Source organism: Somniosus microcephalus, chromosome 8, assembly GCF_052327205.1.
Source record: "Somniosus microcephalus isolate GS21.2 chromosome 8, FLI_Smic_1.0, whole genome shotgun sequence".
Classification (NCBI taxonomy): Eukaryota; Metazoa; Chordata; class Chondrichthyes; order Squaliformes; family Somniosidae; genus Somniosus; species Somniosus microcephalus.
In genome coordinates this window covers 61,940,693-61,965,333 of record NC_140994.1, presented here as the reverse complement: position 1 = coordinate 61,965,333, position 24,641 = coordinate 61,940,693, and the positions used below count along the sequence as shown (strand labels likewise).

The following is a 24,641-nucleotide window of genomic DNA, read 5'->3' as shown; positions in this document are numbered from 1 at the left end:
TGGACCACTGACACATCAGCCGCCTTCGATGCCACCAAAAACGCGCTCGCTGACGCCACTCTGCTCGCGCACCCGAGGGCCGACGCCCGGGTCGCGCTCACCACCGACGTCTCCGACCACGCGGTCGGGGCCGTGTTCGAGCAGTGGGTTAATGGCGTGTGGCAGCCACTTGCCTTCTACAGCCGCCAACTGCACCCCCCGGAGGTCAAATACTCCACTTTCGACCGCGAGCTTCTCGCGCTCCACCTGTTGGTCCGCCATTTCAGGTTCCTCCTGGAAGGCCGCCCCTTCACCGCGTACGTGGACCACAAGCCACTCACATATGCGATGGCCCAGCACACCGAACCCTGGTCCGCTCGGCAGTAACGCCAGCTCGCGGCCGTGTCCGAGTTTACCACGGACATCCAGCACGTCTCCGGTAGAGACAATGTTGTCGCCGACTGCCTTTCCCATCTGCGCGAATCACCTCGCGGTCGACTACGTGCAACTAGCAGTGGCCCAGCTCACGGGCCCAGACCACCTCTCGGCGGCTACCAGCCTGCCAGGGCTACGCCTAGCCAAGGTCGCGCACGGGCCCGAAGCCACGGCAGTTACTTGCGACATCACACTCAGCCAACCCAGGCCGGTCGTCCCTGAAACCTGGCGCCGCCGCGTCTTTGCGCTCCGCGGGCTCTCCCACCCGGGTTCCCGCACGTCCGTCAAACTCCTCTCCCAGCGTTTCGTCTGGCGCGGCCTCAGCAGAGATGTTCGGACTTGGGCCACCTCCTGCCTCGCCTGCCAACGGGCTAAGGTACAACGGCATACAAAAGCACCCCTGGGAGACTTCGAGGTACCCAGCCGCCGCTTCAACCACGTACACGTCGACATCGTCGGGCCCCTGCTGCCATCGCAAGGCCAGACTTATCTCCTCACTATGGTCGACCGCTACACACGCTGGCCTGAGGCAATGCCGCTGACCACCACCACCACAGCCGACATCGCCAAGGCGTTCGTTAACACCTGGGTAGCGAGGTTCGGCGTACCGGCCGACATAACTTCCGACAGAGGCGCCCAGTTCACCTCCGAACTCTGGACGGCCACAGCACGCAACCTCGGTGTGACGCTCCACCGAACCACGGCGTACCACCCGCAGGCCAACGGGCTTTGTGAACGCTTCCACCGGTCACTCAAGGCCTCACTCCGCGCCGGCCTGCAGGACAGTACCTGGACTGACCGCCTACCGTGGGTACTACTAGGCCTACGCACCGCGGTCAAAGAAGACCTCCAGTCCTCGGCAGCGGAGTTAGTCTAACGGACAACCGCTGCGTGTCCCAGGTGAATTCCTTCCGGAGGCTACCACGCCTTGGTCGGCCAACCAGCAGCGGCTCAACCTTTTCTCTTCCGCTCAGCAGTTCGCCCCACTTCCGGTCAACCGACACGGCGAACTCGCACCTCGCGTTCCGCCAAATTTACAGCAGGCGCGCTTCGTCTTCGTGCGACACGACGCGACCCCCGTACGACGGACCGTACGAAGTACTACAAACCGGGGACAAGGTCTTCAAGCTGCGACTCAGCGACAGGGTCGAGACAGTCTCCATCGACCGGCTCAAACCAGCACACACACAACCAGGGGAACAGGTCCCCATGGCCCGGCCTCCAACTAGAGGCCGTCCCGCCAGCACAGCCGGCGGCGAACCGCCATGCCCCGCCAACTAGACCGGCGATCACGCAGAGCCGCTGCGGCAGAACCATCAGACCACCGTCACGACTCGTCCACTCCTCCTAAGCAGATTCTGGGGGGATCTCTGTGGCGACACGCCGCCACTGGACGCAATCCGCTCGTGGCGGTACGGACAGTTTAAGCAGACGCCCCCCCCCCCCCCCCCCCCAACCGGGGGCCCTTTCCTCCAGCAACTTGTTTCCCACAGGGACAGGCTGCCGGGAGCACTTCCTGTCTGGGGAGTATTTAAGTCAGGCGCGGGCTCTTCCAGTTCCTGTTTGCCATGAGGCTGAAATAAAAAGCTGTTCTGTTTTACTAGCTCTGGTCTCGACTCCCACGTTTGCCGCGGTATCTCAACACTACTCCCTTTTTTTAAAATGGAGATTAAAAAAGAATACAGGCAGACCTAGAAAGCCAGCTCCAAAGCATGCAGAAAGCTGACCACTCAACCTGAATATGGGTCTACAATGTGAAAACAAGTAGTTACGTGGAAGGTGCGTCATGACTTTAGGGCACTGGTAATGGCAACATTCCGTCACTTGTATTGCGGAACAATGTCGATACACAAACGCACAGAGATCCCATTGGTGCTGTTTAAAGAGCTGGTTGTCCTGGTGATGTGGCCACCATTCCTCCTTCAACCAACAACTTGCAAAGGAAAGATTAACTTTTCACTCATCACATTTTTTGTTTGTGGGACCTTGCTATGTGAAATAGCTGCCACTACATGAGCTTTATCTACATTAGCAGCACTGACTGCACTCTAGAAGTGATCAATTGTATGCGAAGTGCCTTGTGATATTGAGACATAAGATGTTACATAAATGCAACTGTTTTTAATATCACAGCATTGCTTCAGGCTGATTAATATCTCTTTACTGTTAAACAAAGTACAGAAGCGTTTTGTTTATCATTCTGCAATAGAGCAAATGTGCAGAACTTCAGTTTTTCTAGAATTAAGCAATTGTGTAGGCTATTTATTGCCTTGTTTCTTGATTCCCTTGGCAACAGTAAGACTAGATCGGTCCACAGAATATCAACCACCTAAAGGCAGAAGGGCAAATGGTGACTTGAGGTTTGATGCAATGTCAAAAATGTAAAACTGTTTAAGAAATGGTATACTTGTTCTATTTATTCAATAGATAATTTGATGTAAAGAATTTATATGTAGACTAATCGAAAGGTCATGTACTTGAGAAATGTTCCCCCCCTCTCCATGACCTAAAAGTCTGCTAGGACAGCAGGTATGTTGACCCTACAATCCCTGACAACACTGAAGCCTGCTGGTCAGATCAATGACCTTGAGCTGGAGTGTGTCACAAATTTTGCTCGAATACCAGTAGCCTAAAATGTGCTGCAGTGTTTGAACCATGGGAGCCAGCACATGCATCAAATCGCTTTGCAAAGGTATCCGCAGCATAACAGACTGCCTACTTCCACCTCTGCCCGTCTCCACCCCTGCCTCAGCACATCTGTTGGAAACCCTCATCTATGCCTTTGTTACCTCTAGACTTGACTATTGCAACGCACTCCTGGCTGGCCTCTCACATTCCACCCTACGTAAACTTGATCATCCAAAACTCTGCTGCCTGTGTCCTAACTCGCACCAAGTCCCGTTCGCCCATCTCCCCTGTGCTCGCTGACCTACATTGGCTCCTGGTTAAGCAGTGCCTCGATTTCAAAATTCTCATCCTTTTTTTTGTTTTCAATCCCTCTATGGCCTCGCCCCTTCCTATCTCTAATCTCTTTAGCCCCACAACCACCCCCTTTCCCCCCCCCCCCCCCTTTGAGATCTGTGCTCCTCTACTTCTGCACTCTTGAGCATCCCTGATTATAATCACTTAACCTTTGGTGGCTGTGCCTTCTGTTGCCTGGGCCCTAAGCTCTGGAATTCCCTGCCTAAACCTGTCTGCCTTGCTACCCCTCTTTCCTCCTTGAAGATGCTCCTTAAAACCTACCTCTTTGACCAAGCTTTTGGTCACCTGCCCTAATTTATCCTTGTGGCTCGGTGTCAAACTTTTTGTCTTGTAATACTCCTGTGCAGCGCCTTGGGGCCCTTTTTATACATTAAAGGCGCTATTATAAATACAAGTTGGTGGTGGCAGCGGCGGCATAGTTTAAGTCTCGTGCGTACTTTTACCAGTATCACAGACAGTACCCCAGGGCTGAGCTGATTGCCATAATGTCAGTATCTTTGAATCTCATTGAATTGTTGTGTTTCCCTCTAACTTGTAGTGTTTTGTAAAACAAAAGCAGCTGTGTAGGATTGCTGATAGTCAATGGAACAAAGTTCGGTGCTGCTCATGGTGTAGTCAAGCTGACTGTTGAAATCTAACCTGGATATTGTCCCCTTTTTGAGCTGTTCTTGCCTGAACTGCAGAGATTGGCAGCCATCAGTCTTGGAAATACCCTGGAGTACTTTGTATCAAATGGTCTGACAGAGCCACTTGGTGTACAATATGGAATTAGATGTTGGTTTTAAATTTAAAAGAAAACGATCAATTGTCACGCAACAGTTTCTAGCACTGACTTAGTGTCTACAGTAGATGAATAATCATTATTTGAAATGAGTGGTGCATAATTACATTCTGCAGACGACTACTGTCTTTTGCAAAATCTTTAAGTGATGGGTTGCCTCTTAACTGCATTTTAATTGCTGGAATGTAGAGGTTTAATATCGCAACACTTCTCTCGAGTATTGTCTAAATGTTATCCTCTCGTTTAGGTTTCTTGGTTCTGCAACAATATCCTTGCGAGAGCTTGCAAGTGGCCAAAAGACGTTGCCTTTCAAGAATATCCCATTGCTCACTGAAAAGAAACAGCCAACTGGGGTAAGTAAATTCTGAACCCATAATGCAATCCAGTGTGTGTGCACATGTTCACTTAGTGCCAGGATTGGGTAAGGACTAAATTTGTTGTATCCTCAATTATCTGTAGCATAGTGAACAGGTTTTTTCTGTGCAATTCTTTGTGTGGTCTTAATTTACATAAAGGAGAATGGTAAGGACTTGCTGCCAAATTGCATTTGTAGAATTTAGATTTAACATGCCCAAAATACAGACTTTCAATCCAAATCAGAAAGCAATAATGTCTAAGGCTTTTCACTTTATTTGCCACTCAAATGTTACGGCTAGATAGTCATGAGTGAGAGCATTTTTTTATTGCTATAAACTGTTGTACATGCTAATGTCCTGGGTACCTGCCTGCAGTATTATCAACTTGGCCACTGTCTGCCCTCCTGCTTTACATATTTCTGCTCTTGCTTTTATCCCAACCTTTTTTCTTTTTGAACTCCAAGAGTTGGTGTTCAGCTCTGTAGCATAAACTATGGGTGTTTTATGGAATGGTATGAGGAATCTCCGTTTACATCTTTGCTTGTGCATTAGACTATGCTTCCCATCAACAAACCAGGAGTCGTCTGAGATAAATGAGCAGTGTATAACTTATTTTCCACTGTTAGTATAGAAACTGAAAAGGTTTGGATGAATGAACATTTAACTGGTGATGAATGCACTAAAACATGCTTTGCACTTGCTAAGGTTACCTAAAGGTGGTTTTGATTTTGTGTGTAAATTCATACCATGTTTTGTAAACTCCTGAATTGGTTTTTAACTAAAGATGGGAATGCTGGTGTTTAGTGAGACTTTTAATTTTTTTTTTTTTTTTTTAAGTTCTTTGGCTACCAGTTTGTGGAACCACCCCAGTAACAACCGAGTAATTTCATCATTTGAATCATATGATCATTCAAGCCAATATGATACTATATTCAGTGAGGTGGATATTTAAGACCACCCACACTCTAGTGCAAATACTTAATTGTGTAAGTTTGTGTTGAACCACCTACATGAGTACTGCACATGTATGTGTCTGTTGCAATGCAATCCTTTCAGAGCTGCATTGCATCAGGGTAAAATGTTGCCCATGGGTGCAGTCCTTTAATGTTTAATTATTTAATTTAATAGTTGTTTACCTACTTCTGTAATTTAACTCGTCAGTATAAACCTGAACTAAGGCATGCAATTTGGCCTCCATTTTGAAGTCCTTTCTGTCCTTTTTTTATATACTTTTTTAATTTTGTATTTTATACTTTAAATAGAAAAACTTGTGGCAATTTGGAAAAATAAGTAATTTAAAATTGAAGCAGAGTTTCTCTGCAGTACAGGCTTGGGAGAAGCCAAACTGAGGCATTACAGTGCTGCCACTGGTGGGAGTGTGTAATTGCTGCATGACCAGTTCACATTGGAAGTTTCCACTACAAATGTGGCTGTAGGAATTTTATAATAGAAACAGTTGAGCTAAAAAGTAAGGTTTTGCAGGCAGTGCTTGCAGATGTAACATTTTTAATATTTTATGGGTGGATACAAAGTTGGCTTGTTTCTAATTCCAGCAAGACATCCCTAGCATTCATTGACTACATGATTCAGCACTTTTCAAATCTTGGCTCATGCCTCTCTTGGTCTGGAATAAATACTATTCACCCTGGAATTTCTGTTGGAGCCCTTACTCTAGGACCTTCCATCTTGAAGATGTCTGTTGTTTGCCCTTTATCGGATATTGCAAGTAGGCTTTCTACTAGTGGCAGATGGAGTTCAATGTGGGGAAGCTCATCCATTTTGGGCCCATGATAGATCAGCGTATTCTCTAAATAGTGAGACGCTGTGAAGGGACGGAGTTTTGGGGGGGTCCATGTACATAAATCACTAAAAAATTAGGCCTAGAAATTCGGTGGGGTTAGCGCCCAATTAGAGGCCTTAGAGGGTCTTGCGCCAGAATTAGAGCTGGTAACGAAATTGCGTTGGGCCCTAGCATCGGCGTTAGCCGGTAGCGCTGCGCCGGCACCGATGACGTCATCGGTGTGCGCAGCGTCCCGGTTGCCGTGGTAACCCGGCCCCAAGCCCAAATTCAGTTGCGGCCGCCTCGCCCGTGGCAGCTGCAACCAACGATTGTTGAAAGGGATGTTACACACCTTTGCGCCGGCGCATAAAGGTGGAGCGGCGGCCGGCCGCTTTCCCGGCGGCCGCCTGCCCGCACCTCCCTCCCCCGGACTCCTCCACCACCCCCCCCGCGGCACTGATGTGTGGCCCGCGAGCCCGGCTCTTCCCCGAGGTGCCGGGCTCATTTGTCGGGCAAATCGACCGGCCAGCGGTCGGCTGCAGGCAGCTCCTCCTTAACAGAAGGAGGAGGCCTGCAGTACCCCAGCCTGCCGCACCGCCTCGGGTGCCGCAGCGGGGGATTAGCGCCTGGAAACTGCACTGAACGCCCATAATGAGGCGCAAAACCCTCCATTAGCGCCTGCTGCCGTCTGGGCCCGGGGCAACCGAATTTTCGTCGGGCGCAGCGGCATTAACGCCGGCGCAAAATTTCGGGCGCTAAAGCCCTGGCGGACCCACAACCGAATTTCTAGGCCTTAGTGTATTGGTAAAAAAAAAATAATTTAAAAGGCTAATGGAATGTTGACCTTCATCTCAAAGGGGCTGGAACACAGGGGTGGAAGTTATGCTACAGTTGTATAAAGCTGTGGTTGGACCCCCATCTGAAGTACTGTGTTCCATTCTGGGCACCGTACCTCAGGGGGATATATTGGCCTTTTGAGGGGGTGCAGCACAAATTCACCAGAATGATAGAAGGGTTAAATTGTGAGGACAGGTTGCATAGACAAGGCTTGTATTCCCCTGCATATAGATGGCAAAGGGGTAGTAGAATTAAAGTCTTCAAAATGATTAAAGGATTTGATCAGGTAGATGTAGAGAAACTATTTCCTCTGGTGGGACAATCCTGAACAAGGGGGCATAACCTTAAAATTAGAACTAGGGATGATGTCAGGAAGCACTTCTTCACACACACTAGTGGAAATCTGGAAAACTCTTCCCCCAAAAAGCTGCTGAGGCTAGGCCAATTGAAAATTTCAAAACTAAGATTGATCGTTTGTTCGGCAAGGGTAGTAAGGGATATGGAGCCAAGTTTGGTAAATGGAGTACAGATCAGCCATGATCCAATTGAGTGGCTGAACCAGTTCAAGGGGCTGAATGGCCTACCCATGTTCCTATGTAGTGCCTACTCCTGAAGTATTTGCTAGAGAGATCACTGAATATAGTTATTTAGCTTGTATACCATTGTATTTGAATGTTTTATGCTTCTTTCCTCTTGCCTGGCACTGTCTTACTAATGAGCACTGGGAATTTTCTTTCAGTAGTGCAATGTCTTCAGCTGTGCTCATTTCTAGCAAAGAAAAGTAAATTTCCGCATCACTGCATTTTAAGAACTTGCTGTAAATGTGACTATCTGATGTAATTCTCATCTTGGTTGAAAAATGTGTTTTTTTAAAAAGGGAAGTATAAATCTAGTGGCCACTTATGAGCCACCTGCTGGATCGGGGCCACCGAACCCATCTGATCTTGGAAGCTCCGGTGCACAGGAATCTGGTGGAGGGGGTAAGTCTTCATTGGTTGTTAGCGGGTACCACTTACTAATCATGCCATTTACTTGATGCATATGTACCTATGCAATGGTGTTCTAAGCTTCAAAGGAAGCGAGGAAGACCAGCATATACTGGGCCAGCAAAGTGCCTCGCTTGTACTAGTAGTTTTGGTGTAACAAATGTATGAATTAAGCAGGCCATTTTGCTTTTTAAAGTAGAGAATTTAAGATTATGACTTGGATGACCAGAAGATCTACATTTAGCTATGGTACTAGTAATTAAATTCTTCAAAATGTAGATGAGAATTTTTTTTTGCTTTTCATAGTGGGTAGGTTTTCATCAAGGAATAATTTAGCTTTGTCTAAATTAACTTCAGATGGACCAGTTGTTCATGGCACTAGAATAACAGATGAGCATTGTACCAAATTCCATGGTATTGTCACTCTCTATGTAGGTGGGTTGAGGCACAACTAATTGTGTATGAATATAAATCTCACGTTGTGTAACCAGAGTGTTGAAAGGTATTCGGGAGGAGATTTGTGAGGCACAGGCCATCAAGAGGGAGTCACCAGACATTGGGGAGATAGCTGTGGATTGGAAGCAAGCTAATGTGTCCATATTCAAAAAGGCAGGTAAAACTGACCTTGCCAGTTACTGACTTGCTAGTCCAGTTTCCATTCCGTGATTTTAAAAATAATTGCTTATCCACAGTAAACCGTAGCCAATGTATCCTCAAAAGGGGACCAACCTCCTTGATTACTTTGAAGCAGTAACATCCCAAGTGGACTGTGGAAAGCCCTAGAACATTGTCAAATGCTTTCTGGAAGTCTAGGCAGATTGTCCCACATGGAAGGCTTTAGTCAAACTTGCTCTGGTGATTCAGGATAAATCCTACAAATGGATAAGAAACTGGTTGAAGGACAGAAAACAATGAATACTAGAGAGAGAGAGATCATGTTTGTTGTTACCAAGCTGGGAGGGGCATTAGAATTGGAGAAAGCAGCTCAAATTGGCACATTAGACAAAATAAATTAAATTTGGCAGATGAAATCTAATTGTGTGTGTGTGTGTGTATCTAGAAGTCTTGGTAGACTTGACACTAAACATGCCCAACAAAAGCAAAGCAGCAACCAACAAAGCCAGTTGAAAGTTGAACTGTAGCCAAAATAGTTGAATGCAAGTCAGAAGTGATTGTGATCAAACTGTACAATGCTCTGGTCAGACCACACCTTTGGTATGGAGTTCAGTTCTGATTGCTGAGATACAAGCACCATACAATGCAGTGTGAACAAGAGCCATGAGGCTGATCCCTAGTGTCAGTGGTCTGAGTTGTGAAGGAAGACTGCAGAAACTTGGGCTCTTCATCCTGGAAAGGAAGTGTCTGAGACAGTCCTGTAGAGGTGTTTAAGATAATTAAAGGTATGATCAAAGTGAATCCAGAATATTACTTTAATTAAAATAAATTTGAGTTGAACAAGGACACCTGGTTGAAACTAAAGGCAAATTTGGGATCATTTTTTGCCGGCACGGTCTTGATGGGCCGAATGGCCTCTTTGTGCTGTTCTGAACACCACATGGAATGGTGTTCTAGATAAGAGTAGTGGAGGCAAAAACCCTGGAATCATTTTAGAAACAATTAGATGCTGCAGTGGAGAAGATTGTAGGGTGTTTCTGAATGGATAAATTAAGATGGGCAGAATGACTGTCCTCCTCCATAAATTATCTTGTGATTTTGTGAAATGTATAGCTAAGATGGCCACCCAGCTTGGATGCATCTGACTTTCAAAGTGGTATTTGTCTTTGATTTCGATAGTGTTATATGTAGTAATTAATTCTGGAAAGCTTTGGGCGACGCCCTCCTATGAATCATTCAACCTGTGAACAAGGCTGTCGGAGAAGCTATGATGTGATCAAATATGTAACATCAATATGTAACATTTCTATCTAGAACTTGTGCATTCCAGGAAATTTAGAGGCTAATGGAACATTTAAATTCTTGCCCCAGGCATGTATTTTTTTCTTCAAATCTTTAAAATCTCAAAAGCATCACACTATACAGATTCTTTTGACTTTATAGAATTATTCATCATAAAAAATCAATTCCTATGTTTTGATCAAACTGTTGCAATCCAATTGGATCCAAGCTACATTTGAATCTGAACGCATCAGCAATCTCTGCACAGTGTATAAACAGTGATGTAAATTTGTATCCTGGTCTTCACGGAGCTGTCTAATCATGCGGTATCCCTTCTCAAACAAATGTTTTTTAATGATTGGTCGATTGTTAAGGCCACACATGAGTTTCCTGACTTATTTTCCTGTGACTGTTCAACAGCTACCAACCTGCAGTTTGGACGTATATGCCAGCATTATGTTTTAAGAATTCAACTATTTTTCCCCACCCACAGGAGCAGTGCAGCAGGGGTAAAGCCTGTGTCACATAATAGAAATCGCAGTCACACACACTGTTCCTGTGCAATTTGTTGAAGGCACGAAGCGGAGTCAATGTGTTTCTCCTTTTTCTGCCTGCCTGCCCTCCCTCCCCTTCCTTCCTTCCTTCCTTCCTTCCCTGGAATGACTGGAATCCAAAGGCTGATGTATTCCTTGTGCACCTCCCAGCAACCAAAAGGAGTGGGAGGAAAGCAGAGTGCAGGAGAAGTGGCATCAGCTTATTCTCTGAAGCAGGGAAGCGTAAATGCAGGGAGAGAATCCGAAACTGAGCTCCTGATTTCAATCGGGTCACTGGGGAGCTGCAAACTGCATGCTCATTGGAAGAAGAAAGAAAACACAGTAGCTCTATTGAACAGTTTAATGGGGGTCCTTTTCTATTCCTGTACTAAAACTGGAATAACTTGTGCCTTCCATTGTGACTGTTTGCTGATGAGGAAAGAGAATAACATTGAATCTTAGTTTGGTAAATAATCATCAGTTAGGCAGGACATGAGCAAATGCCCGAATATACATGGAGTAGGAGTAGGATAATTACGAAGGGACAGAAGTGGAGATCTGGGCTGCAGAAGGCCCCACTGCCTTATTTTGGACACTAGTGTACTAAATAAACTTGTTGGGATACTGGGAGGTTATCTCTGATTTTCATAAACCCACCTAATGGCGTTGTTTGTGTTAAGTCTGTGAATTATTTAGTTAATTAAGACACAGACTAATGAGTAACAATAAAAACAGGTCTTTACTGGTTGGAGGTAGGGACTACACTGAATACAAGATTACTGCACAGTGCTTATATACCGGTGTGTTCACCCCCGGTATTACGTCTACAGCAGCCTGAGAAAGTAGTACATCTCAAGGTGGAACAGGCTTAAGCTCTCAAGGTGGAACAGGTTACATACACAACAGTTTGGTTTCTTCGATAATGGTCCACACATGGTACACTGTTGCTTGATGGGAAGCACATCAGTACACCATGTTGGTAGTTCCAGACCCCACCTGACACTTGTGTGCTGGTTAAAAGATCTTTAGTCAATGTTCAATTTATTCAACAAATAGGACACATTGAGGAGGAAACTAACTTAAACTGAATTCATCTATGATTTGTCTATTGGCATAGTTGTTGTGGAGTGAAGTAAGCAATTATGTGCCTTGTAGAATGGGTTAGCAACTAGAGCTGCTGATTTGAAAGGCAAAATTGCACATGCTCCTGTAATTTTATACATTGTGAAAACTCCAAGCTTCCTTGACATGCAGATTTTTGTTGTGTTTCACTCTTTATATTCTGTAATCTTAAATTGTGATTTTTTTTTTTTTTTTTCCATTCTGTTTGAATAACATCTTGCAAGATGAGAGAGAATGTTTGGACATTGATTAGCTACAATTATTCATTTGAGAAACCGTGTGGTGTGCATTTGTACATCGGCATGCATTGTGTACAGAGTACAAGCAGACTCCTCCCACAACTGACACTACTAACACCCTACTTTACTTATTCAGTTGATCTTCACTGGTGTCAAATGAGCAGCTCTATTTATGATCCAAGATTAGTTTGCATTTGTTTTTGTATTAACTGATCATTTTTTATAATAGCTGTATTGTTTTTGAGGTGCAGTGGCATTTCAGTGAATCAGCTGCATCGTTGATCACATGAAATATGTTTGGAAGTTGAGTGCTGCTGGTAAATTCTACTTTTAACTTGAGATGCAGACCTACATTTCTGGGAAACCAGAAAGTCAGCTTGTGATGCCTAATGCATAACTTGTCCTTCATAATATAAGACGTAGGAGCAGGAGTAAGTCATTTGGCCCCTCGAGCCTTTCCACCATCATGGCTAATCTGATCTTGGCCTCAACTCCCCTTCCCTGCCTGCTCCTCATAACCCTTGACTCCCTTTTTGCTCAAAAATCTGTCTATCTCCACGTTTAAATATATTCAATGACTCAGCCTCCACAGCTCTCTGGGGAAGAGCATTCCAAAGATTCACAACCCTCAGAAGAAATTCCTCCTCATTTCTGATTTTTAAAAGGGTGCCCCCTTATTTCAAAATTTGCCCCCTAGTTCTAGATTTCTTCCCCCCCCCCCCCCCCCCACCCCCACGAGGGGAAACATCCTCTCTGCATCTACCCTGTCAAGCCCCTTCAGAATCTTGTGTTTCAATAAGATTCCCTCACATTCTTCTAAACTCCAATGAGTATAGGCCCAACCTGCTCAAACTTTCTTCATAAGGCAAACCTTCATCTCCCGAATCAACCTCGTGAACCTTCTCTGAACTGCCTCCAATGCAAGTATGTCCTTAAGTAAGCAGACCAAAACTGTACGCAGTACTCCAGGTGTGGTCTCGCCAATGCCCTGTGCAGTTGTAACAGGACTTCCCGACTTTTATACTCCATTCCCTTTGCAATAAAGGCCAACACTCCATTTGTCTTCCTAATTACGTGCTGTACCTACATGTTAACTTTTTGTGATTCATGTACAAGAACCCTCAGATCCCTCTGTGCCTCAGTATTTTCTAATTTCTCCCCATTTAAAAAAAAAATTTTTTCCTACCAAAGTGGATAGGCTCATTTTCCCACATTAAACTCCATCTGCCAGATTTTTGCCCACTCACTTAACCTATCTATATCCCTTTGGAGATTCTTTGCTTTCCCACCTGTCTTTGTATCATCTGCAAATTTGGCTACATTACATTCATTCCCTTCATCCAAGTCATTAATATAGATTTGTAAATAGTTGAGGCCCTAGCACTGATCCATGAGGCACCCCACTAGTTACAGTTTGCCAACCTGAAAATGACCCATTTATCCCAACTCTTGTTAGTTAGCCAATCCTCTCCATGCTAATATTACCCCCAACCCTGTGAGCTCTTATCTTGTGTAATAACCTTTAATGTGGCACCTTATTGAATGCCTTCTGGCAATCCAAATACACATCTACTGGTTCCTCTTTATCCACCCTGCTCGTTACATCTTCAAAGAACTCCAGCAAATTTGTCAAACGTGATTCCCCTTTCATAAAACAATGCTGACTCTGCTTGACTATTATGATTTTCTAAATGTCCTGCTACCACTTCCTTCATGACGGACTCCAGCATTTTATGTAATGATGGATGTTGGGCTAACTGGTTGATAGTTGCCTGCTTTCTGTCTTCTTTCTTAAATAGGGGTGTTACATTTGTGGTTTTCCAGTCTGCTGGGACCTCTCCAGAATCCAGGGAGTTTTGGTAGATTATAACCAATGCATCCACTATCTCTGCAGCCACCTCCTTTTTTAAGATGGTAGGATGCAGGCCATTGGGTCCAGGTTTTGGGGGATGGGGTCCCCCCCCACCCCATAGCCCCTTGATCATCCATTATTGGGATGCTTTTAGTGTCTTCTACTGTGAAGACCGATACAAAATATTTGTTCAAAGTCTCTGCCATTTCCCATTATTAATTCCCCAGTCTCATCCTCCTAGGGGACCAACGTTTACTTAGCTACACTCTTTTTATATACCTGTAGAAACTCTTGCTGCCTTACTCTAATAAGCTATCTTCTCTCTTGTCATCCTTTGCTGTTTATATTTATAAAAAAAAAACATTCCCAATCCTCTGGCCTTCCACTATTCTTCGCAACATTGTATGCTTTTGTTTTCAATTTGATACCTTCCTTTACTTCCTTAGTTAGCCACGGATGGTTCATCCTTCTCTTAGACTTTCTTACTGGAATATATCTTTGAGAGTCATGAAATATCACCTTAAGTTTGCCACTGCTTTTCTACAGTCTTACCCTGTAATATATTTTCACAGTCCACTTTAACCAAGTCTGCCTTCATACCTTTGTAATTACCTTTAAGTTCAGGATGCTAGTTTGAGACCTAGCTTTCTCGCCCTCTAACTGAATTTGAAATTCCACCATGCTACGATCACTCTTCCCAAGAGGATCCTTCACTTTGAGATCATTTAATTAACCCAGCCTTGTTGCACATTACCAGATCTAAAATATTCTGCTCCCTGGTTGGTTCCACAATGTATTGTTCCAAGAAACCATCCCGTATACACTAAGAACTCTTCAAGTCTACTGTTGCCAATTTGCTTTGTCCAATCAATATGAAGATTAAAATCTCCCATGATTATTGCTGTACCTTTCTTGCAAGCCTCTATCATTTCTTGATTTATATTCTGTCCTACAGTGTGGCTACTGTTTGGGGGGCCTGTAGATCACTCCCACCAGTGACTTTTTACCCTTATTATTTCTTATCTCCACCCAAACTGATTCTACATCTTTATCTTCTAAGCCAATATCATTTCTCATCACTGCACTGATCTCATCCCTTATTAACAGAGCTACACCACCTTTTCCTTTCTGCCTATCCTTATGAAATGGCAAATACCCCTGAATATTCAGTTCCCAGCCTTGGTCACCTTTCAACCACGTCTCTGTAATGGCCACCAGGTCATACCCATTTATTTCTATTTGTGCTGTCAACTCATCTATCTTGTTACGAATGCTGCATGCAATCAGATATAGAGCTTTTAATTTTGTCTTTTTACCATTCTTCTCTACTCTGACCCCTCTTTCTGATGCACTCTTATGTGTATACACTCTGTCCCTTCCTGTCACTCTGGTTATTGCTACCCTGCTTTTCAGGTTTGTGACCCAATGCTTCCTAGTGTTGGTTGATTTTCCATGTCTCACAGACCCTATGAACAATTCTACATAATTAGTTCTATCTGAATGAAGTGATTAGTTCTATCTGAATGAAGTGATTATGATGTATACATTGAAACTAAAACAATAGTTGGTAATACTGATTGGGCAAATGATTACTGTTTGTAAATTCTAAGCTAGATCCTGCAGAAATAATTTTGGCTGTGCTTCTGAATTATGTCCCTTGCACTGAAACCATAATTTGCTGATGTTTGTGTAGCTTGGTCAAAAGGTTTTTTGCTGACTTGTGTTTGTCATTGAAACTCCATGGCTGAGTTTCACTAGTTTTGTTGGAAGTGATGCATAATGTGGGACTGGTCCATTCTAGGAGTGCAGGCAGAAAAGAATAGTTTTGAGAGGTTGGACTGTAGAGTGTGACTGATGGCATGGAGGCGGGGTGAAGGCTTTCCTGTTTTTTTCCAAGTTGAATGAGGTGACCAGCTTTAGAGATTCAATATTGAATAGTGTTCAAGGATATTGGTTACATTTCTTTTTCTTAATGGTCCCAATAGGAATAAATGGACAACTCGGAAATGTAACCAGCTCCTTCAATGGCTATAATTGGAACCATTCTTTTGATGTGTCTCCAACGCTGTCATTTTTAATCTGCATTGCCTGGAGGTGCCACAGTGATGCATTATACTGGCATGTCAACTTAGTGTGCCACATGTTTATAATTCAGCCCTTTTACCAACACCTTTCTCAATACACACCCCATAAAGAGTCTCCTGTGAACCAAGACCTGCGCCTGTATTCTCAACCTTGTAATGGATGAGAGTTGCTCAGGTATAATGATTTGATAGCAAAAGTAATTGACTGGACAATAATTGGATCATGCCACATTCTCCTGTTGCTTCCGAATGCAGATAAGTACCACAAAGGCTTAACATGATGTGCTACAAGGTCACTGCCCTCATTGGTGAGATTCAATGGCCACTTGAGCATGGTACTGGATGGTTATTGATTTGTGAAACTATACCCCAGGTAAAGTCATCGGCTTCAGGAAAGGAGGACAGAAGAAGAATATTAGTAGCAAAAATTAGCATTGTCAGACTTCTCACTAAAGTTGACCGTTTTCTAAATAAATTATTGGTAGAGTTGTCAGCATCCCCTATGCTATACTAAGTGGAGACTCTGAATCTCAACAGGAAACTTTGCCGATCAACTCACCTAAGGGTTACACCCTTGCCTCCAAGCAGTTGATTAGAATATTTTTATTGATACAAGCTTGGGAGCAAGTGGCTTGCCCACGTTCCTGGGAGGATGTGTGTGGGTGGGTGGCCTGGGGGAAACCAGAAAGGAGGGAGGGAATTTTTAAGGGTCGGGAATGGAGATGGAGAAAGTTGTTTAATCTATAAAGGCAGAGCTACATTGTAGGAGAGAATCTTCCATCTTCTACCTCAAATATTCAACATGTTGCAGAACTATATTGCCTTCATTGGAAGAGGAGCTGCAGTAGTCATGTCAGCTATCTTGTGATAGTTTGTCATTGCATTGTCTGAAAGGGCAGAGGAGGTTTGACTTTTTTTCCACGAAGACCCAAACCCTTTTTTAAAAGACGTGATAATTTGTGGGTCTCAGCTGATGGGTAAGATTTGCCTCCCTGAGCCATACATACCAGTACCTCCCAGATTTGAGATCCAGTCTGTGTGCTGAGTTAGTCAGGGCAATGGTAGGAATACTCTAACTGCATTTATGTGGCTAGTTCAGTTGAATTTCTAGTCAATGGTGACTCCAGGATGTTAATGGTCAGCGACTAGGTGACGGTAATGGCATTAAATATCAGAGAGGCGGTTAGGCTGTCTTGTTGGAGTTGATCATTACCTGGCGCTTACAATTTATTACTGCTAGCTAGCAAGCATGTGTTCAGTGTCATGTGAGCAGTGCATTTATAATAGAAGTACAGAAGATGTTAGATTTCCTTTCTTGATTGAGACGAGGGCAAGAGTGTGTAAAGGATTGTGTCCATGTGCTTTTTGATGAACGTCCTGCTGTTCACAGATGAAGATGAGGATGAAGATGCAGAGGATGGCGTGGGGGATGCTGGGGGTGCAGGAGCCCCTGGGGTTCCCAGTACACCAGGCCAGACAGCGGCACATATCGGCAAACGACTCCGGAAGAAGAAAAGCAAGAGATTACTTTCAAACAAACCTCAGGATTTCCAGGTACATAACTTTTTTTTCCATAAAGTGGGGAAAGTTTAAAAATTGGGCCTTGTTTATACCCATTCGGTTGAAATATACATTTGGTAGGCTTGCTATAAAATCTGTTTTTAATTTCACTTGCTTATAGAAAATGATTGTGATGGTTGCAGAAAATGTCTCTTACTTGGGGAAGTAATTCACATAATCCACTGCCCAACTTGTAGAAGCTGGAAGGCTTGCTTTTAAAATGCAGCATTTCCATCTTGGCCCATCTCTCCATCAGTGCTCCATTTAGAAAGGAAATGGCTGCAAAAGGTTATAGTTTCACGTTTTACCAAAATTGAGCAAAAGATCTTGGCCTAGAAATTCAGTGGCCTGCGCCACCTGTTGGCGCCCTAAGAGGGCACTTAGTGGGTTTTGCGCCACTGGCCACGCCTCCCGCTAAATTTAGCGGGACGCTAATGGCGGCGCTAGCCGTTGGCGCTGCGCCGCTACCAATGATGTCATCGGTGTGCGCAGCGCTCCGCTACCGCCCCGATCACGAAATTTAGTAGCGCCCCCTGCTTTAAATTGTGACCGGTTTAGGGGGGCCTACCTGCGGCGGTAGAGGTGGTGCGGGGTGGGCATTTTTTTTTTTTTTTGCTGGCTGCCTGCCAGCACCTCTCCGCACCGCTGTCCCCGGCCTACTGAGCCCCCCCCCCCCCCCCCCCCCCCTTGCAGAGTGCCGGCTGTGTCCCAAGAGCCCAGCACTTCTCGGTACCGGCCTCTTTTGCCACCACTCGCACTCTTTGAGCATGCTGCAGCAGGCCCCTCCCCTTTAAGAAGGGGCGGAAGGCCTGCAGTACCGCAGCGCGCCGTGCCACAGCGTGTGGTGCTGCGGCACTTTGCGCTGCGATTTTCAGTTGCAGCGCCCCAAGAGGGATGCGGGGTGCCTCGAGTAGCGCCGCGCTTCTGTCTGGGGCACTGAAACTGAATTTGCGGCGGGTGGCTGCGACTCGGGGCGCCAGTGAACTTCTAGGCCCTTGTCTTTTCCTTTTTTTTAAAAAAAAAAAAAAAAAAAAAAAAATTTTGAAACTGAATATTTGCATCTGTATGCCATTTTATCTTTCTTTTTCAGATTCGGGTAAGGATAATTGCAGCTCGACAGTTGTCTGGTAATAATGTAAAGCCTGTTGTGAAAGTGACAGTCTGCAATCAGACCCATCGAACAAGGATTCGAAGAGGAAACAATCCCCACTTTGACGAGGTACAGAGAAATCTTAATCTCTAGCTGAAATTAATTAACTCTTTGTTAAATTTTTATTACAAACCTGTGATTATATCTACACCGAATGAGCCACTAAATAGCTGAGCTTTTAAGCATTCTACATTACTGTCTATTTACACAACTTAGTTACTACTTCGCTTGGGTATCTCAAGTTGTTGTGAGCTTCTGGCACAATGGGCTCAATATATCCTTCCTTCTGTGCTGAAATTTCCATTATTCATTAAAGTGCACTCCAGTACTTGAGCACGTAATCTAGGCTGGTGCTTCTGGGAGTACTGCATTGTCTTAGTTGCTATCTTTTGGGATCAGCTGTCCCCTCGCGGGCATAAAAGATCCCACGACACTATCCAAAAAAAAAAACAGCAGCGGTGTTCTCCCAGTGTCCTGGCCAACATTTATTCCTCAAACAATTATTGTGGTTAGTGGGACCTTGGTGTGTGCAAATTGACTGCCATATCTGACCATTAAATAACAGTGAGTATACTTAAAAGTACTTGAATGACTTTGGGACATCCTGAGGACATGAAAGATGCTATATAAATATAACTTCATTAGTAATCGGGGAACTACATTTCTGCTGCTGGGATGGTTGGTTAGTCTGAGGAACTGACTTCTCCATGGTTACCATCAATGTTGTTCACTAACACAGGCCAGATATACATTCCTGTGTAGCGGATGGCAATTTCCTCCCCTCAGGAATAGTAGCATTTCACTGCTGCAAAATATTCTATGTAGATGCCCAGTGGGGACTGCCAGTGCTTTCCCAGTGTGAGCAACAAAATATAGATGTTTGGTATGGCCGAGTTTCTAATTTCACTGAGAATGATCTGAAACTGACAATGTAAGTGGTTTTATAAACAAATAATCAGTCCAAAGTACAGTTTTGTTACTGAGCTTGAATGCATACTTTTGAAATGAAATTTCAGTATGCACTGGAGATTAAACAAAGCTGGAAGTTCTCATTGGTCTTTTTGGCCCAGGGCCGTGTCCGGTGTCACTGGCATGTGGGCATTTCTCCATGGAGTTCCTCCCGGCTTCTGCAATGTTACTAATCAAGAGTTCACTAAGTGGTTTATCCTAGAGAATTCTCCACTTCCACCTGCCCCCAACCCAACAATCCTCCAAACAAATGTCCAACTGTAGTGGTCTGTTTTCATTGTGTCGATAAAGGCTTGGCCTTTTAGAGAAACTCCTGCTTTATATTTAGAAAGTGAAAGTACCAGGTAACCATTCTGAACCTGGAACCTTCCTGTATGTGTATATGCATTTTCCTTTTCTTCATAGTGGAATGTGTTTACAAAGAGACCAAGTCCTGTTAGCCATTTAACAAAACACCGGCAACTACATTTCCTACAATATTCCCACTTGTGGTACTGGGGAGTGTGAAGTGGTGGTGGTACTGGGGAGAGTGAAGTGGTGGTAGTACTGGGGAGAGTGGAGTGGTGTATCAGTTCTCTATGCCAAGTGGTTCTCTGGTTGTGATGGGGAGGATCTACGCATGGTCCTTGGTGATCAAGGGAGGCTTTCTGATTACTAATTTTCCAGTCTTTATGAAGAGGCTGAATTTCAGGCTTTCCAAAATCAACTTTTTCCTTTTCGTCCCCAATTGACCCCTCCACTCCTAATGAGAAGCATATCCTGATTTTATAATGAGTGCTAAATACCTATTTACTGGAGTTGGTGCTATTTGTGCAAAATTAGTATGGGGGGCAGTGGTGGATGGGCGGGAGAGAAAGAGATGGGAAGAAATGTAATTGACCACCTTAGCCAAAGTTATATCTACGTAAATTGACTCTCTGCATAGGAAATGGTGGTTGAAGTGCATGCCATATGTTGTGCAATTGTCAAGTCTCCTGCACAATACAACTAAAATATGGCCAAAGATGTCGCCAGCTATAGCACAATCATGCACAAGACTGCATTATAGAACAGGATTGAAGTCCCTTCAAAATATTTGGTGACCGGGGCAGAGAGTTTCCTGTAAGTGTGTGTGAGATATATATTTTGATATGTTGTGGCTGTGTGGGGGATTGTCAGTAATGGTAACTCTACTGGAATGAGTGTTGTGGGGCGATCCTATGCTATTGGTGCAGAACCACTTTCAGATGGAGCACAGATCATATAATAGGGGCTAAGGTGGCCCTAGCTCTCGTGCTCTTTCTCCAATCACCTCCTTATTGGGAGCATGGGATTGTGAAGTCATCACTTCAGTCATCGAGTCATACTGCAGCATTCATTCTTGTGTATATTTCTGTGGTATAAGTTCCTTTTGTAACCAATGGCATTTTCCTGTTGACAGATTTTCTTCTACAATGTAACTCGATCACCAGATGAGCTCTTTGATGAATCACTCCAAATTAGGGTAAGTTTCACTCCGTGCTGCAATAAATTACAACTCTTTTCTGTGTGGGGAAAATTTCCACGGCCGGCTTAATTTATCACTTTCTCTCTAGGTATACAATTCATTTTCACTGCGATCAGACTCTTTAATGGGAGAATTCAAGGTAAATTTTTTGATTTTCTTTCATCATTTATGTTTTAAGTATTTGCTTTACATGCATCTCTGGGTTTTATAGCTCCACCAGCACAACTACTTTTAACTTTTTGACAATTTTGGGGGGGGAGAAGCCTCTGGTTATCTTTATGATCTCCTATTCCTGAATTGTTACATGTTATTACAAACTTCTTTTAATATGGGACAATGGGTGACCTAAAAGTGGCCTCTGCAGGTAGTTTCACTCCGTTATGGGTAGGGAAAAGTATGACTGCTACTGCACCTGATTGCAATAGCAGAGACATCTGCAGGAGGGGGCAGTGTGGTTCCCTTCTTACACCACTGACTGCCTCCCCCACCCTGGCCTGCAAGGGGACGGGAGGAGAAAAATCTGAGCATTACTGTACATGCAAGTATTTTCTGGTCCCCAGCTACTGGTTGAGGTAAATGATGGAAAACAATGGTTCACGGGGCTGTTTTGGAGAAGGGTGTAGATTTGTGTCCAGTCCATGTACTTTGTTTCGTCCTCAGACTTTTGGAACTGGAATTAGGGGTTTGATTTATAGTTTATGAAATGGATATTCGGCTGAATGTTCAACCATTTTTTGTAATTTTTAATGAATTTGAGTGCAAGCAGATTGATGTTCTGAAATCTAGTGAAGCACACGTTGCTTATTATTCCAAACACCAGGGTTTCCAAGGTTCCTGACTGTTCTGAGCTACGTCAGCCATTCATTTTAATAGCCTTTCTAGCTTTCTGACGGACATTGCTAAATTCTAGGCAGTCTTGTCTTGGTGATGCTCATTTGAGACTGCTTCAACCCTGTCACTGGGAACCTTGCAGTCTTTAGAGAGGCAATGCTCTGCCCGCCACTGAGAGGACTGTGTGCTAACCTACTGTACAGTATAGTCACCTCTATGATTTATAAAAAAAAAATAAAAAAAGTAGGGTAAACCTACACACAGTTAGACTGGCAGCTAATGCAGTCTGCAGTGCACAATTCCCAGATACTAACTCATTCCCATTTGCCACATGCTGTTTGAGCCTGTCTGCAAAATGATGTGACAGACCTCATTTAAAATTAACCATTTTGTTTGTTTTTCAGCTGGACATTGGTTATGTTTATGATGAACCTGGTGGGTAGTATTTTTATGTATTTTGGGGAAATATATGCTTTCTTCACTTTCCCAAAACTGCTAGACATTTATAGAAGAGATTCTATTTGTCTGGCCCCTTTCCTTTTGAGGCTCAGTATGCTGCTACTGTAATTTCAATGTGGTTACATCATCCTTCCCATTGCTTGTGTGTAATGTTCCAACCTTCTGCTTCAGTGGTGTCGTTCCTGTTTCCTCTTGGTTTTTTTTTCTTCAAGAGAACTTGTTGAATATCAGCAGCAAAAGAGGCCGTGGTGCCCGCAGTGAGTTTATCCAGTTCATAGACACACCGTACAGAGTGGGAAGATCAAGCCCTGGCCTCTGCTGAGTTAGCTGATTATAGTTGGGAGTTGGTAGAGGCTCTATAATTATTCTCGGGGCCTCCTGAAATAAGGAGGGGAAAAAACTGTTGATGGTTTCAATGCTATTTGCTATCTAGTGAGTCCTGCTAGAAGTGTGCATGTGTTGACACTGGGTGGGCTCAACTGTGATGCCCTGTGTGGTTGAATAGCCTGCTTAAACTGTTCAGGACTGTGCCAAAATTTGGGATCACATGATTAATGGCCAATTGGATAGGTACTAGAGAGTGATTGGTGTCTTGGCTGGGGGGGGATGCCAGGATTAAGACCGACAAGGTGAAAAGTATTATGCCACTTTTGCACTGAATTGAAGGATGCAACAGGACAGTGATTTGCAGTGTGATGGGCACAGCTTGCCACAAAGCCCATCCCTTGGCTACATGGCTAACTTGTGACTGAAAACCCTGGTGCCTAAGATTTATCCAATGTTCATAGCCGTGAGCTACATTTATAATGGGAGCTGTCTTCAACTCCCATGGGACTGAACTGAATTGCCAATAACTCACGTGCCCATTTTAACCAGGATCTCCACCAGCAGGGAAAAAAACTGAGCCTGGCCCAAGGCCCAATGTAGTTCACTGTGTAAGTAAACAGTGTTGGTCCTGGCTGCCATTCTAGGGAGCTGTCCTTTCCAGTGGAGCTGCACACACTCCCCTGCTTGCAATAGTCAGGATTCAGGTTTATGTAGGCAGAATTCAGTGCCCAAAATATATAATGGCTAGGTCGAGGGTTACAGAAATGTGTGGCCACTCCAGACAAGTGGCTGATTGTCTGCTGGTGGTCGCTTCAGCTTCCACTTTTACAAGTGCCTTGTGGGCAACCAGTAGGAACATTGCTTAATTTGAAATTCATTCTTCTGGACACACAGACTGCGAGGGGTTCTTCAGAATTCTCTACCGTATAAGGGGCTCTTAACAGCTTCCTTTTAATAGCTTTCAAAGGGGTCTTTGTCTTGATGTTTTAACCAAAAGTGATTCTAGATTGGGTTTTCTGTTGCTGCTCAACTGGAGGCCTGTAGTTATTGCTGCAGTGAGGAAATGACCAGAAGTCCAAGGAGTGTTTTACAAATGTACAAATTCTAGATTTTCTGTGTAATGCTAGTGGATCAAAGGTTTTTTTTTTTGCATCATTTAATGATCCGGCACAGAAGGAGGTCATTCAGCCCATGCCTGTGCAGACTCTTTGGAAAGAGCTGTCCAATTAGTCCCACTCCCCTGCTCTTTTTCCCCATAGCCCTGCAAATTTTTCCACTACAAGTTTTTATCCATTTCTCTTTGAAAGCTATTCTTGAATCTGCTTCCACCACCCTTTCAGGCAATGTATTCCAGAACACCGCAACTCACGGAGGGGAAAATAAAAACGTTACTCATGTCACTGCCTGGTTCTGTTGCCAATCAGCTTCAATCCTTTGGTTGTCTGGAAACAGTTTCTCCTTATTTAATCTCATCAAAACCCTTCATGGTTTTGAACACCCCTATCAAATCTCCCCTTAATCTTCTCTGCTCTAAGGATACCAACTCCATGTAACTGATGTCCCTTGTACCGTTCTAGTAAATCTCCTCTGCACCCTCTCTAAGGTCTTGACACCTTTCCTAAAGTGTGGTACCCAGAATTGGCCATATGTCTGCTGGAGCCTAACCAGTGTTTTATGAAGGTTTAGCATAACTTCCTTGCTTTTGTACTCTATGCCTCTATTTATAAAGCCAAGGATCACATATGCCTTTTTAACAGACTTGTTGACTTGTCCTAACACCTTCAAAGACTTGTACACACACACCCAGGTGTCTTTGTTTCTGCACCCCCTCTAAAGTTGTACAATTTAGTTTATTTTGCCTCTCCTAATTCTTCCTACCAAAATGAATCACTTCAAACTTCCCTGCATTAAATTTCATATTCCATGTGTCTGCCTGTTTCACCAGTCTATGTCCTCCTGATGTCTGTTGCTATTCTCCTCACTGTTTACTACATTTC

The 24,641-nt window shown here is 44.2% G+C and overlaps 1 protein-coding gene across 1 annotated transcript in view; it reads left to right on the top strand.

Annotated features, from left to right (window-relative positions):
* Positions 1–24,641, top strand: part of LOC147113559 (myoferlin-like) — a 246,066-nt gene that overhangs the window by 41,148 nt on the left and 180,277 nt on the right. Inside the window, exons 4-10 of the mRNA XM_085996135.1 lie at positions 4,425–4,530; positions 8,028–8,130; positions 17,253–17,416; positions 18,513–18,641; positions 20,962–21,024; positions 21,116–21,166; positions 22,263–22,293. Of these exons, the coding sequence (XP_085852261.1) occupies positions 4,425–4,530; positions 8,028–8,130; positions 17,253–17,416; positions 18,513–18,641; positions 20,962–21,024; positions 21,116–21,166; positions 22,263–22,293 (647 nt within the window). The remainder of the gene's footprint in view (positions 1–4,424; positions 4,531–8,027; positions 8,131–17,252; positions 17,417–18,512; positions 18,642–20,961; positions 21,025–21,115; positions 21,167–22,262; positions 22,294–24,641) is intronic.